General features: G+C 49.2%; 1 protein-coding gene across 1 annotated transcript in view; it reads left to right on the top strand.

Moving 5' to 3' along the window:
* Positions 1-12,757, top strand: part of Marchf10 (membrane associated ring-CH-type finger 10) — a 123,559-nt gene that overhangs the window by 72,508 nt on the left and 38,294 nt on the right. The window contains exons 5-6 of the mRNA XM_045159072.1: positions 1,841-1,993; positions 10,095-11,502. Coding sequence (XP_045015007.1) covers positions 1,841-1,993; positions 10,095-11,502 — 1,561 coding nt within the window. The remainder of the gene's footprint in view (positions 1-1,840; positions 1,994-10,094; positions 11,503-12,757) is intronic.

The following is a 12,757-nucleotide window of genomic DNA, read 5'->3' as shown; positions in this document are numbered from 1 at the left end:
TTTCTTGTTAGCCAAACGTGAAAAGCAGTTGTTGAGCTCTAAGGGCTGAGGAGAGGGATGAGGGGAAGCCCCTGCTTCCAAGAAGTGCTCAGGAAATGCTTTCCTTCTGTCTCTGCTGTGGGGGGATCGCTTACAGAAGCGCCCACCCAATCCTCTCTCACGCCCTGCCTCTCTCACTGCTGTCAGTGAAATCATGTCTCATCACCACCCGACAGCCCCCCGAACAATGCATCCTCATGTCCAGGGACCTTTTATTCCCTCTCTGACTACAACCCCAACCTCTTGGGGATCTACCAACTTGTACTAAGCTGACACAATGCCACTTTCTAGAGAAAAACCCGTCCTCTGGGGAGCATGATCCCCCCATCTTGACGCATAGACTCCACTGTCTTTCCCTGCTGGGGGCCTGTCAGAGTGAATAGGCCTAGTCATTGCATTAAACTAGGGTTCACAAGATGCCAAAGAGAACTTCCGTCCCTTTCCTGAGTATGGATGGAAACCATTCACACAACCACAGCCTACACTCAGGAGCATAGATGCAGCTGGCCCCTGTGCCAGGAAAGGCTGTGTTCTCACACACCAGTCAGGGACCCGTCCCAGCCTTACCCCGTGCTGCTGGCTGCATCTACTTGTGAAACTTCTGACAAGGGCATGAGCCAGGAAAATTCTCTTGGGGGATTAAGTGCAGATGTTGGCGATTTAACCGCCGTATGAACCCAAGAACTTGTAGAGATGCATGGAAAATACTGGAACTTTCCTCACGTTCACGCACACTGACACTGAATACACGTGAAGAAACTCGACATTATGCATACCAATTAACAACCTACCTCCAAATGTGAGTGATGAAAATGCGTCCGTTGGGAATTCAGCCCATGGTGCCGCTGCAGCTACTGTACCCCGCCGCTGTGAGTAGGGTGTGGTAAAGTGGGGTACAGCCCCAGACGCCGGGGCCCCTACGGGCCATGCTTGTGGCTAATAACCAACCAAGTGCATAAGTACGTATTCGAAACGTGTTGTGATTCAGACCTGGGCGAGCATTTGCAGGCCCGAGCTACTGTGTGTTCTGAGAGCCGTTGGGTCAGCGTGACCAACGCCCACGAGGGGAAACCTTCTTAGTAAAAGGACATACTTCACAGCCCCCACGTCGTCCAGATCACCAGTGCGCATGAAGCCTCGAGAACAGCCTGGGGAAGCAGTGGTAGCATTTCCATGAAACAGGTGGGGAAACAGGCTTAGATGTTTGCCCAATCTCAAATGGCTACAAAGGAGTGGAACCAGGTTTCAAGTCCAGCTCTTCTCTGACCTCTTGGTTCCATTCTCTTTATTTATTTATTTTGAGAGAAAGAGACAGAGAGAGAGAGAATAAGCACGTCGGGGCTAATGCCACTATAAACAAACTCTCAACACACTCACCACTTTGTGCAGCTGGCTTCATATGGGCACAGGGGATTGAGCCCAGGCCTTCAGACTTTGCAAACAAGCACCTTTTTTTTTTTTTTTGGAATTTTTTATTATGAGAGAGAGAGAGAATGGGCACACCAGGACCTCCAGCCATTGCAATCAAACTCCAGATGCGTGTGCCACCTCGTGTGCATGTGCGACCTTGCACCTTGAGTCGCCTTGTGTGTCTGGCTTATGTGGGATCTGGAGGGTCGCACATGGGTCCTCGGGCCTTGCAAGCAAGTGCCTTAACCACAGAGCCATCTCTCCAGCCCCATTGGCTCCATTCTCTTAACTCCTCCTACACCTCCACGGCTGGGTCCTTTCATCATTCGTTATACAGACCATGTTTTCCTGACAAGAACCTTAATGACTGAAAAGCTCTTGCTCCTTGCAGAGGTACACGAACCGACGGTGTTATCAAAGAAGAGGAAGCCAAAGCCGGGGAGATTGACGGTCGGCCCGGAAACACACAGCCTGAGGGTGCCTAAGGAGAAAAGCAGACAGAACTCACAGCGACAGGCAACATCGCCAGCTCTCCCGGGAGCAGGTGAGGCTTGTGGGCCTGCGCCATGGGGGTCTGGGAGGCGGGCTGGCTTGTGCTATGACCTGGTGAGTTCATCTTGACTTTCAGACGCTTGTGCTTTTGTCTGATGGAGAATTACCTTTGAATGATACACTCACAAGGTTTGAAAAGTAAACTCTTTGATCTGGGTTTATTTTCTCTGAAAGGCTGGGGGTGGAGGGAGGTAGAGTTGATCTTTTGTTTTGCTCTCCCATTATGCCAGAGCATGACTGTACACGGTTTTGAGTGGACACAGCGATGGTGGGGGGCGGGAGGAAGGTGGTGAAACAGCTCAGGGGAGGTCCCACCTGGCCACGGTGCCCACGCACCCATCAGGAGGGGAGGCTGGATGCCCATGGGTGGCAGACTGCTCACCTCCCACAGAGAACTTCTCCCCTGTGACCCAGGGCAATTGTATCTGCAAGATCTGTTCATGTGAAAGAAATAACATCAAAACGCCTGTCTGCTCTCTTTCAAAGCGCTCGGTTAGTGGAGCCTTCCTCTCCAAGTCTCCGTCCTCTGCTTGCATCCAAAGACCCAAACTATGCAGCTCTGCTAACTCTGCCCCCCCCCCCCAGCAGTGACAGGAGGAAAAAGAGAGTGGGGCCCGGGAAGCTCCCCCCTCCCACCTCCCCCCTTGAAACTCAAGGCAAGAGACTGTTATAGCCAACCTTGCCCTTAGAGCAACCAGAAGCACCACACCTTGTCACCAAATGAACATAGTCGCCTGCCTTAATACAATTCCTATTTAAATATACCGCGGTGGTGCATATATGTAGAAAAACACCATGGCTTGGATTAGGGGACCTGCAAGCACAAATGAACCTGTAGTGACAAGACACCCTCAAATTTCCCACTGATGGAATAAAGGGCCTGAGCATTAGAACAGAACTTGTGTATACAAGTCTAATTTATGACCCTTCTTTCTCCTGGGAGTGAGGTCCTGCATGATCATGGAGCCACTGGGCTCCAATTCCTTCATTTTAAAACATGGACGATGAGCTAGGCATGGTGGCGCACATCTTTAATCCCAGCACTCGGGAGGCAGAAGGAGGAGGATTGCCGTGAGTTCGAGGTCAGCCTGAGACTACATAGTGAAATTCAGGAGGCAGAGGTAGGAGGATCACCATGAGTTTGAGGCCAGCCTGAGACTACATAGTGAATTCCAGGTCAACCTGGACTAGAGTGAGACTCTACCTCAAAAAAAAAAGTAATAATAAAATAAAACATGGATGGTGAGATCTGCCCTGTTCCATTATGACAACTACTAAATGAAGTAATACGTGGGCCAGCATTAGCACATAGTAGGTCATCGTTGAAGGCATGGGACAATTGCTAGCTTCTTCCTGCCACCTCTCCAACAGCTCTCAATGGACTGACTCTAGGTATGATTTGAAACATGAGGTTATCCATGCACAAAACATACCTGCACCCATGGGGGGCTTATAGAACCCACTTTCTTTCCTTGGACGCAGCTCCCTTAACCTGTGATTCATTGTGAATTTGTCCTAACTTCCTCCCACCCCCGGGGTTTCTTATCTTCCCCAATTGCAGTCTTCCTTTGCTTGGTTTTCTCACATTCTAGTGTGGCTCTCATAAAGCAGAGCAGGGGCCAGATATTGGAACTGTCTTAGGGAGACATTTGGAACATATGTGATCAAGATAATATAAAAAGGGCTCTTGCACATCAATTTTTTAAACCCACACACAAATGCCTAATAGAAAAATGGGGAATGAAAAAACAGATGAGTTCACAGAAGGAATACAGGTAACTAATAAACTTTTTAAAATTCAGTTTCAATAGGCAGTAGGTAATAAATGTAAATTCACATGTGAGATAAATCCAGCCTACCAAATTGGCTAAAATAACACTCACTATTGCTAGCAGAGCTAACCACGAACACTTCCGGGTCACTGTTGTGTCAGGTACCAGTGACACAAATTACTAGTGACACAATTATGACAGAGATGCTCTCATGTCCTACCTGGAGGGCAACTTGGTATGAACCGTCTGGAAAGGAATTTGGCAACATTTGTCAAAAGCCTCTAGAAAGTTCATACCTTTCACCCTGGCAATTTTGCTCCCATGAATCTATTCTAAGAAAAGAAGACATGTTGTCAAAGATATGTGAGCAAGGATATTCATCACAGTGTGATCTGTGGTGGCAAAACCTCAAAATAAGACACACACACACACATATATATGAAGATATTTATATACATGTATATCTCTAGCATCAGGGAAGAAGATATATTCATATAATGTACCCTTAAACTGAAATCCTGGTGTGTTTTCTTGTGCCGTGCATACGGTGTGTGAGGTGTTATATGCATCATGTATGCACATGCATGTGCTGACGCAGTGCCCTGTGCACTCAACTCTGGCAGCCAAAGAGCCTCAGGTGTCCTCCATCTCTCACCTGCATGTTTTTCCCTGTGACAGATGGAGTCTCTTCCTGATTCCAGAGCTTGTCGTTCACAAATCCCAGCAATTCTCCAGTCTTCCCTCCCCACAGGACTGGAGTTAGAGGCATGCATAGCCAAGTCCAGCTGTTTAAAGTGGGTTTGAGTCCGGGCGTGGTGGCACACGCCTTTAATCCCAGCACTCAGGAGGCAGAGGTAGAAGGACCACCATGAATTCAAGGCCTGCCTGAGAATACATAGTGAATTCCAGGTCAGCCTGGGCTGGAGTGAGAGCCTACCTCAAAAAACAAACAACAAAAAAGAAAAAGAAAAAACTAAAGTATATTTGGAGATTTAAACTTGGGCCTCTCAGTACCTCTTGGGCCCTTGTGCTTCTGTGGGAAGCACACTTAACTGCTGAACCATTAAGGTCTGGGAAGATGGTTTAGCAGTTAAGCGCTTGCCTGTGAAGCCTAAGACCCTGTTTCGAGGCTCGATTCCCCAGGACCTACATTAACCAGATGCACAAGGGGGCGCAGGCATCTGAAGTTCGTTTGCAGTGGCTGGTGGCCCTGGCATGCACCCATTCTCTCTCTCTCTCTCTGCCTTTCTCTCTAGATCTGTTGCTCTCAAATAAATAAAAATAAAATGTTTAAAACAATAACTAATGGGCCAAAGAGATGGCACAGCAAGCAAGGCGCTTGCCTACAAAGTGTAAGAGCCCAGGTCCCATTCTTCAGCACCCACGTGAAGCCAGATGCACAAAGTAGTGCGTGTGTGCGGCGTGCATTTGCAGTAGCTAGAGGCTCTGGCACACCTATTCATTCATTCTCGCTCGCTCGCTCGCTCCTTGTGAATAAGTACAAAATAAATAAATAAATAATTACAATGAAATGTTTAGAAAAGCAGAATGCGTGCTTGTTCATACAGACAGGTCCCACTTTTGCTGCTTTCAAATGGCTCTAGTGGAGGGTTGTAAGTTCAGATGTCTTCTGGGAAGGGGTGGGAATTGTGGGCGAGACAGGTAACCAAGGTTATGGAGGCCTGTGGTAAACCACAGCACACGTACTTACACCTCACATGCTGAGCCAAAGCACTGGTGCAGGGACAGAATAGCATGGGTTCCTGTTTATTTAAGAGAGAAAAAGAGGCAGAGAGAGAGAGAGAGAGAATGGGCACACCAGGGCCTCTAACCACTGCAAACAAGCTCCAGACGCATATACCACCTTGTACATCTGGCTTACGTGGGTACTAAGGAACTGAACCTGGGTCCTTAGGCTTTGCAGGCAAGTGCCTTAACCACTAAGCCATTCCTCCAGCCCCAAAACTTTTTTTTATTGCTTTTTTTGATGTAGGGTCTTGCTCTAGCCCAGGCTGATCTGGAGTTTACTATGTAATCTCAAGGTGGCTTCAAACTCTCAGTGATCCTCCTACCTCTGTTTCCCAAGTGCTGAGATTAAAGATATGCACCACCATGTCCAGATTAATCTGGGGTTTTCTATCTCATCCTTGAAGTTTAGAACATGAGCAATGGCCATCTGAGCTTTTAGTTATGGGAAGACTTAGGCCATTTCATCTTTTCCTATACTTTCCAATTTTTTTTTCCTAATGGTAGTGGACCTAGTTTATAACCAAAAGAACAAAATAAAAAATATATGAGTATTGAGTGTCAGGCACTACTGGTCAAGCTCACAAGGAAGTCCAGACCAAAGACATAGTCTTAGAGCAGACAGATACTCCATCCAGTCTCATTTCAGGGCACCTAGACCTCATGGAGGAGGCAGGCACCACATCTACAGTTGGAGTCCAGTAAGGGCCTCAGAAAAGAATACAGCATCTGCTGGGCCTGAGCTATGAATAGCATACCCTTGGCATACCAGTTGAGTATTTATTCCCAGCCCAGAGCTACTGTTGTCTGCTCCCTCTTTGACAGACAGACAGACAGACAGACACACACACACACACACACAATGGGGTTAAAATAGCATAAATATAGAATGGCACAGTCTGACACCTTTAGGGAAAACACACACGCACACTCACATAAAGCTCTGATTGAATTTTAAATTCAATACCACTATTTAAAGAGAAAGACAGCTGTGGTGACAAGGAGAGGTGAAAATGCACTCCCTGGTGGGTCTCAGGGGGCAGAGCAGCCTCAGCGCCACTCAGGACCGGGACTTCTACCCCAGAGGCCCATGTCACACCGTGACAGCTCCGCGGCCTCCATGAGGTGAGCTCATGGCTCCTGTTGAGCTTCCAGTTTCAGCTTTTCAGAAACCTCCGCACTGAGGCTTTCATCTCCCCTGTCAGAAGCCTGAGCTAAAATTGCCTAAGAGGGAGCGGGGGGGGGGGGAGAGGGGGGATGCTCCTAACCTTCTTACAGGATAGATGTGTTCAGAGACAAGACCGAGGTCTCAACTTCCCCCTACCCCAGCTATAGCTGATTTGCGGGGTTCTCCACTAATTCAAAATGGGATGACAGCCGGGCGTGGTGGCGCACGTCTTTAATCCCAGCAGTCAGGAGGCGGAGGTAGGGGGATCGCTGTGAGCTCAAGGCCACCCTAAGACTAGATAATGAATTCCAGGTCAGCCTGGGCCAGAGTGAGACCCTACCTCGAAAGACCAAAAGCAAACAACAAGTTGAGAAGACAGCCAGATGCGACACTTTGACTGTGTGTCACTTTTTTCTTGGCGGGCGTGTGGAGTGTGATATGTGGTATAGACGTGTGTGCGCGTGCAGACACACTGGCCCCGTGCTCATGCCTACAGAGCCAGAGGACAGCGCCAGCTGTCATCCATAGTTCCTGGAGCCAGTGTCTCTCCTTTGACCTGAAGCTACTGTCCCTGAGCGAGCCCCAGCGATCCTCTGGTCTCTACCCTCTACAGACCAGGATTATACACGTGCATGGCCGTGTCCACCATTTACATGGGTTCTTTCTGGGGAGTCGAATTTAACAGTCTCTGCCCTGAGAGGCCCTCATGCCTAAGCAGAAAGCGCTCTTAACCACCAAGCCATCTCCAGTCCAACTTTTTTTTAACTTAAAAAAAAAAACAAGGCTGGAGGGATGGCTTAGCAGTCAAGGCATTTGCCTGCAAAGCCAAAGGACCCAGGTTCGATTCCCCGGGACCCACATTAGCCAGATGCACAAAGGGGTGCACACATCTAGAGTTTATTTGCAGTAACTGGAGGCTTTGGTGCGCCCATTCTCTCCCAGTCTCCCTCTCCACCCGCCCCCCCCCCTCCCTTCTCTGTAAGATAAATACATAAATAAAAGTAAAATATTTTAAAAAACAGATTTTAGTTGGCTATATCATAGAAACATTAGTTTCCCAAAACATCAATCCACCCAGTGCCCAGTGGGATGGGCACCCAAGGTCCACTCCACTCCTGTTCATGAGCAGCCATATGCTCAAAGCATTCCTCGAATTGTCCACACATCTCTCTAGGGCTTTTATGCCCCACGAGAGGCCTGGTAGGAGAGTTTAACCGAGTTCTGGAAGAGCTGATGAGTGTCCCACGCAGCTCACAATAAAAGAAGCTTAGAGAGCATTAGGACATTAGAGAGTTGAGCTGGGGCTCCCCTGTGTGGCACCTTAATTAAAGTGAGTCAGTATTGACTTGGCCTCAGCTGAGCCGGCTGCTCAGAGGATTTGCGTTTACCCAGCAGAGCTGTTATCAAGAACCTTCCAGACCAGTTATGTCCTGTCCGCTCAGCAGGCAGATCACTTTAAAAACCAAGCGATAAGGACAAGCCCCATCATGTCCACAGACTCGCAGAGAGGGTAACGGGGGGTTGGCCCCCGGTCAGCAGGGAGCTAAAGAGGAGTCAGAGAAGCGCTTCCCATCTTGTCCCCACACAGGACGAAAACGCCTTCGCCACACACACATCACGATGGAGTCTGTCCGCCCGGGTTCCACAAGGCAATTGGGAGTCCAGCCAGTCCTTGAAGGCCTGACACAGGGCAGCGGTTAAGGACACAAACCCTGGCATCAAGCCGGCTCGGGTTCAAATGTTCACTCCATCACTCTAGTAGAAATATGATCTTGGGCAAGTTACGTGACCTCCCCGGAGCTTGGTACCCCTCCCTTGGAGCGTGGGGTTTGGAACCCGTCTTCCAGGGCCGCAGGGCTTGCGGGTGTGGTGTGGCTGCTGCGGCTGCCACCAGTCAGGGTGAGCGCCCGGCAAGCGGTGCTTACGCGCCATTTGAACAGAGCAAGTTTTTTTGTTTTTTTTTTTTTGGTGGGGGGTTTTGTTTTTTTTTTCGAGGTAGGGTCTCACTCTAGCCCAGGCTGACCCGGAATTCACTATGGAGTCCCAGGCTGGCTTCGAACTCACGGTGATCCTCCTACCTCTGCCTTCCAAGTGCTGGGATTAAAGGCGTGCGCCACCACGCCTGGCTACAAAGCAAGCTTTCAGCGAGTGATCTCCCCCATGGAAGCTCCAGCTAACTGGGCACTTCACTGCCTCTGACATCTCCTTGTGTATTTCAATCAGAAGATGGGGAGGATGGGGATTCTAAGATGGCCAGAGGTTTTACGTTTACTAGAGGGCCAATGACAAAGGGGAGGTCATGATTTCCTAAGAGAGTCATGATGTTTTTATGTTTTTTAATTTTTGTTGTTGTTTTGAAGTAGGGTCTCACTCTAGCCCAGGCTAACCTGGAATTCACTACATAGTCTCAGGGTGGCATTGAACTCATGGCGATCCTCCTACCTCTGTCTCCAGAGTGCTGGGATTAAAAGGCATGCACCACCACGCTCGTCTTAAATTTGTTTTGAGAGGGAGAGAGAGGAAGAGGCAGAAAGAGAGAAAGAGGATGGGTGTGCCAGGACCTTCTACATGCGACCTGCAGATTTGAACAGGAGTTCTTAGGCATCACAGCAATTGCCTTAACCGCTAACCCATCTCTCCAGTCCCTGTTTGTTTCTGTTTGTTTGTTTCGACGTAGAGTCTCACTCTAGCCCAGGCTGACCTGGAATTCACTATGTAGTCTCGGGCTGGCCTTGAACTCATGGTGATCCTCCTACCTCTGCCTCCCAAGGGATGGGATTAAAGGTGTGTGCCACCATGCCCGTCAAGATTTGTAATTTTTATTTGCACTAAATGGATAGCATGACCAACAGCCATCAGTGCAACCTGGATACAAGCTTGTAGAGCCTTCCTTCCAACCTGTACAACAGACTTTTACTGGGGCTTGTTGCAAAGCTGGGTGTGAAGCAGCGACGTCATAAACGCATGTGGGCTGAATTTGGATGGGAAAGGACTAGTGGTTTTCACAGAAGCCATTCCCAGAGTGCTGGTTTTCCTTTTCAGTAACTACAGTAAGAAAACCAGCATTTAGTGAGCGGTTTCTCCATCCTCAGCTGGACAGGCCTGGCACTGGACCAGGGCTCTCGAGGCCCTGCAGAAGGGATCTGCAGCCGTGGGGTTATCTCATCCCCCACCCAGCCTGAGTGCTGCAGCCTCGGGCCCACGCGTGTGAGAACTCACAGGTTGGGGCACCACAGGGGCCCGAGCAGTGAAGAGTGGCACTCCTCCTCTGGCACCTCCCCCACTTGGGCACATTCTCCTCTCCACAGCCTGCCTGCAGCCTTGAATGGATTCCCGAGCTGGAGGGAGGGGGCTTGTATCCATGGGCGCTGTGAACAGAATGATGAATTTGTCTCTTCTCAATGCAGATCCAGTCGCTCAACAGGAAGACCTGATGCATGCAGGTGAGATTAAGCTAAAGAGGCCAACTCGAGAGAGAAGGAATGCATCAGACTCACCCTCACAGCTAATGAGGGCTGCTGGGAAGCTCCCTGAGCGAGCCAGGAAAAGAGACCCAAGTGCTTGTTCCCGGTACAAGCCCCACGCGCCCCCAGGCCAGGCCGCGCGGGGTCCTCAAGTGCCGAGGGAGTCACTGGGGCCGGCACCCTTACCCACCAGCATGGAAAGGCCAAGAAGGGTACCTTTTAGGTTCCGTGATGAGGACTTTTATTCTGCATTATCACTAAACCCTGGGTCAGAAAATTATGACACCGAAGAGGAGACCCACATCGAAGAAGAACGTCTGATGGTCGGCATGCACTCGCCCCGTTCTCCCTCTGATCATAAAAGAAGTCGATTTCTTGGCACATCAGCCACTCTGGCCAAAAATAAAACTCTGGATAAAAATGCTGAAAATTGTGGAGGTAATTCTTCAAGAAGAAGCGAGTCTAATCATGGCTCGTTAAGAACAAGCAATGCAGTGGGCCCAGTGACAAAGCGGCCTTCAGCCGGGCAAAGGATTCTCCAAGACCCCAGGCTGCCTGGTATGGGGGAGCGTTCTGAAGAGAGTGACGGCAGAGACCGTGAAACTAAGAGAAAGACCCGTCACTCAGAGGAGGCCAAATCTGAGCCCAGGTCAGAGAAGGACTTTAATGCTGAAGATGCATCTGGTGACTGTGCTTCCATGGAAGATGGGCCTAGTGATCATGATTATGACAGAGAATGGCAAAATTACTTAAGTGGTTCTAGAAATTCTTTCGACCACATACTTTCTCATAGACCAACAGCTCCAAGATCTATCAATTCATCTCACACCACGCCTGGATCATTCGTGCATTCGGCTATGGCCGATGGAGGCCCAGCGGGCTTGCCGATGGTGTCAGTATCCGCCCCCAGCTCAGACTCAGAGGAAAACTCGAGGTTCAACGCTCGCCGGCCACTCTCACCTATTAGGAGTAGGAACTCCTTTGCCAGTGATGGAAACCACAGTTCTTTTCCAGCACACGGGGCACAAGAAGCTGTGATCAGGGAAGCAGAGGACACGACTTCCCATGGCCGATCTCAAGGGGCTCCCTTAAATGCAGAAGGCCTCTTACCAAATCCTCAAGGCAGCTTAGCCTTGAATTCTTCTAGCTCTTCTCCAAGAAGAAACTTACCAGGCCACCTGTATGTGCCTGGTTCCCTGCAAGAAAGCATACCTTTTACTGTCTTTGCAGTAGCTGGTTTCCCCAATCAAAATGACAGTGACATCAGCAGGACAGTCTCTGGTTCCGTGAATGAAAAGGGGGCCACAAAGATCAAGGCAGACCCCGAGAAACTCAAAAAATTGCAAGAAAGGTGAGGAATTTTTTAAATACATTTTTTGAATTCATTGACCCTTTTACACATGCATAGGATATATTTTGATCATATTCGCCCCACTACCTACTCTTGCCCCAGTCCTCTCCCGCTGAATTACTTTTCCTCTTCCAAACTAGCCCCACTTTAATGTGTTTAGCTTAACTAATTAAGTTTAATTAGGATTGCTTGCTGAGCATGGTTTAGAGATGAGTTACTGGAACATCGGTGATTTGCCAGTGGTTCACCCTGAAAACAGTGTCTTCCCCCTCCCCCAGCAACCACTAACTGCCAGGTACTCCCCAGGGAGGGGAGGGCCTCGTAATCCCTTCCACCATCCGTGAGGGAAGGCTGATGGGCCCAGCCTGGTGCGGGTCTAATGCGGGTAAGCACACGCTCTGAGACCCCGGGCACACCAGCTACGTCATCCGTGGAACCCGGCGCTCTACGGCACACCCGGTCCCGTCCTCTGCCTCCTGTGCTCTTTCTGCCCTGCCTCTGGACTGTTCCCTGAGCATTAGGGGAGGTGCTAGAGATGTGTCAGCAAGTGCTGAGCACTCAACAGTCACTTACTCTCAGCGTTTTGATGAGTTTCGAGTCTCCCCAGCAGTCACCACCCACTGCAAAAAAAAAAAAAAAAAAGCCAGGTGTGGTGGCACACACCTTTAATCCCAGCAGAGGTAGGAGGAGCACTGTGAGTTCAAGGCCACCTTGAGACTACATAATGAATTCCTGGTCAGTCTGAGTTAAAGTGAGACCCTACCTCGAAAAAACAAAACAAAAGAAAAAAAAAAAAAAAGCTTTTCTGATCAAAGCTGAGAATAGCCCTTATCCATGGGCATAAACACAAATATTTAGAAGGTAGTTGGATGTACATAGCATATCCTTTTAACCAAACAACATTACTAACTTCCCTCTCAGGGTCTATGAGTTCTCCATCCAAGGGTTTTTGGCTTGGTTTCCACCAGTTATGAATTTCCTTCTGTGAATCAGGTGTCACATCTTATTAGAAAGCAGTTGAGTAGAGGCTGGAGAGATGGCTTAGCCGTTAAGGCGCCTGCTTGCGAAGCCTAAGGACCCATGTTCAACTCTCCAGATCCCACATAAGCCAGACACACAAAGAAGAGGCAAGTGCAAGGTCACACATAACCACTTGGCGGTGCAAGTGTCTGGGGTTCATTTACAGTGGCTGGGGCCCTGGCATGCTGATATTCTCTCTCTCTAACATTAAAAATAATAATAATAATAAAGGAAT

Source organism: Jaculus jaculus, chromosome 9, assembly GCF_020740685.1.
Source record: "Jaculus jaculus isolate mJacJac1 chromosome 9, mJacJac1.mat.Y.cur, whole genome shotgun sequence".
Lineage (NCBI taxonomy): Eukaryota > Metazoa > Chordata > Mammalia > Rodentia > Dipodidae > Jaculus > Jaculus jaculus.
This window is presented reverse-complemented; position numbering and strand designations above follow the sequence as displayed.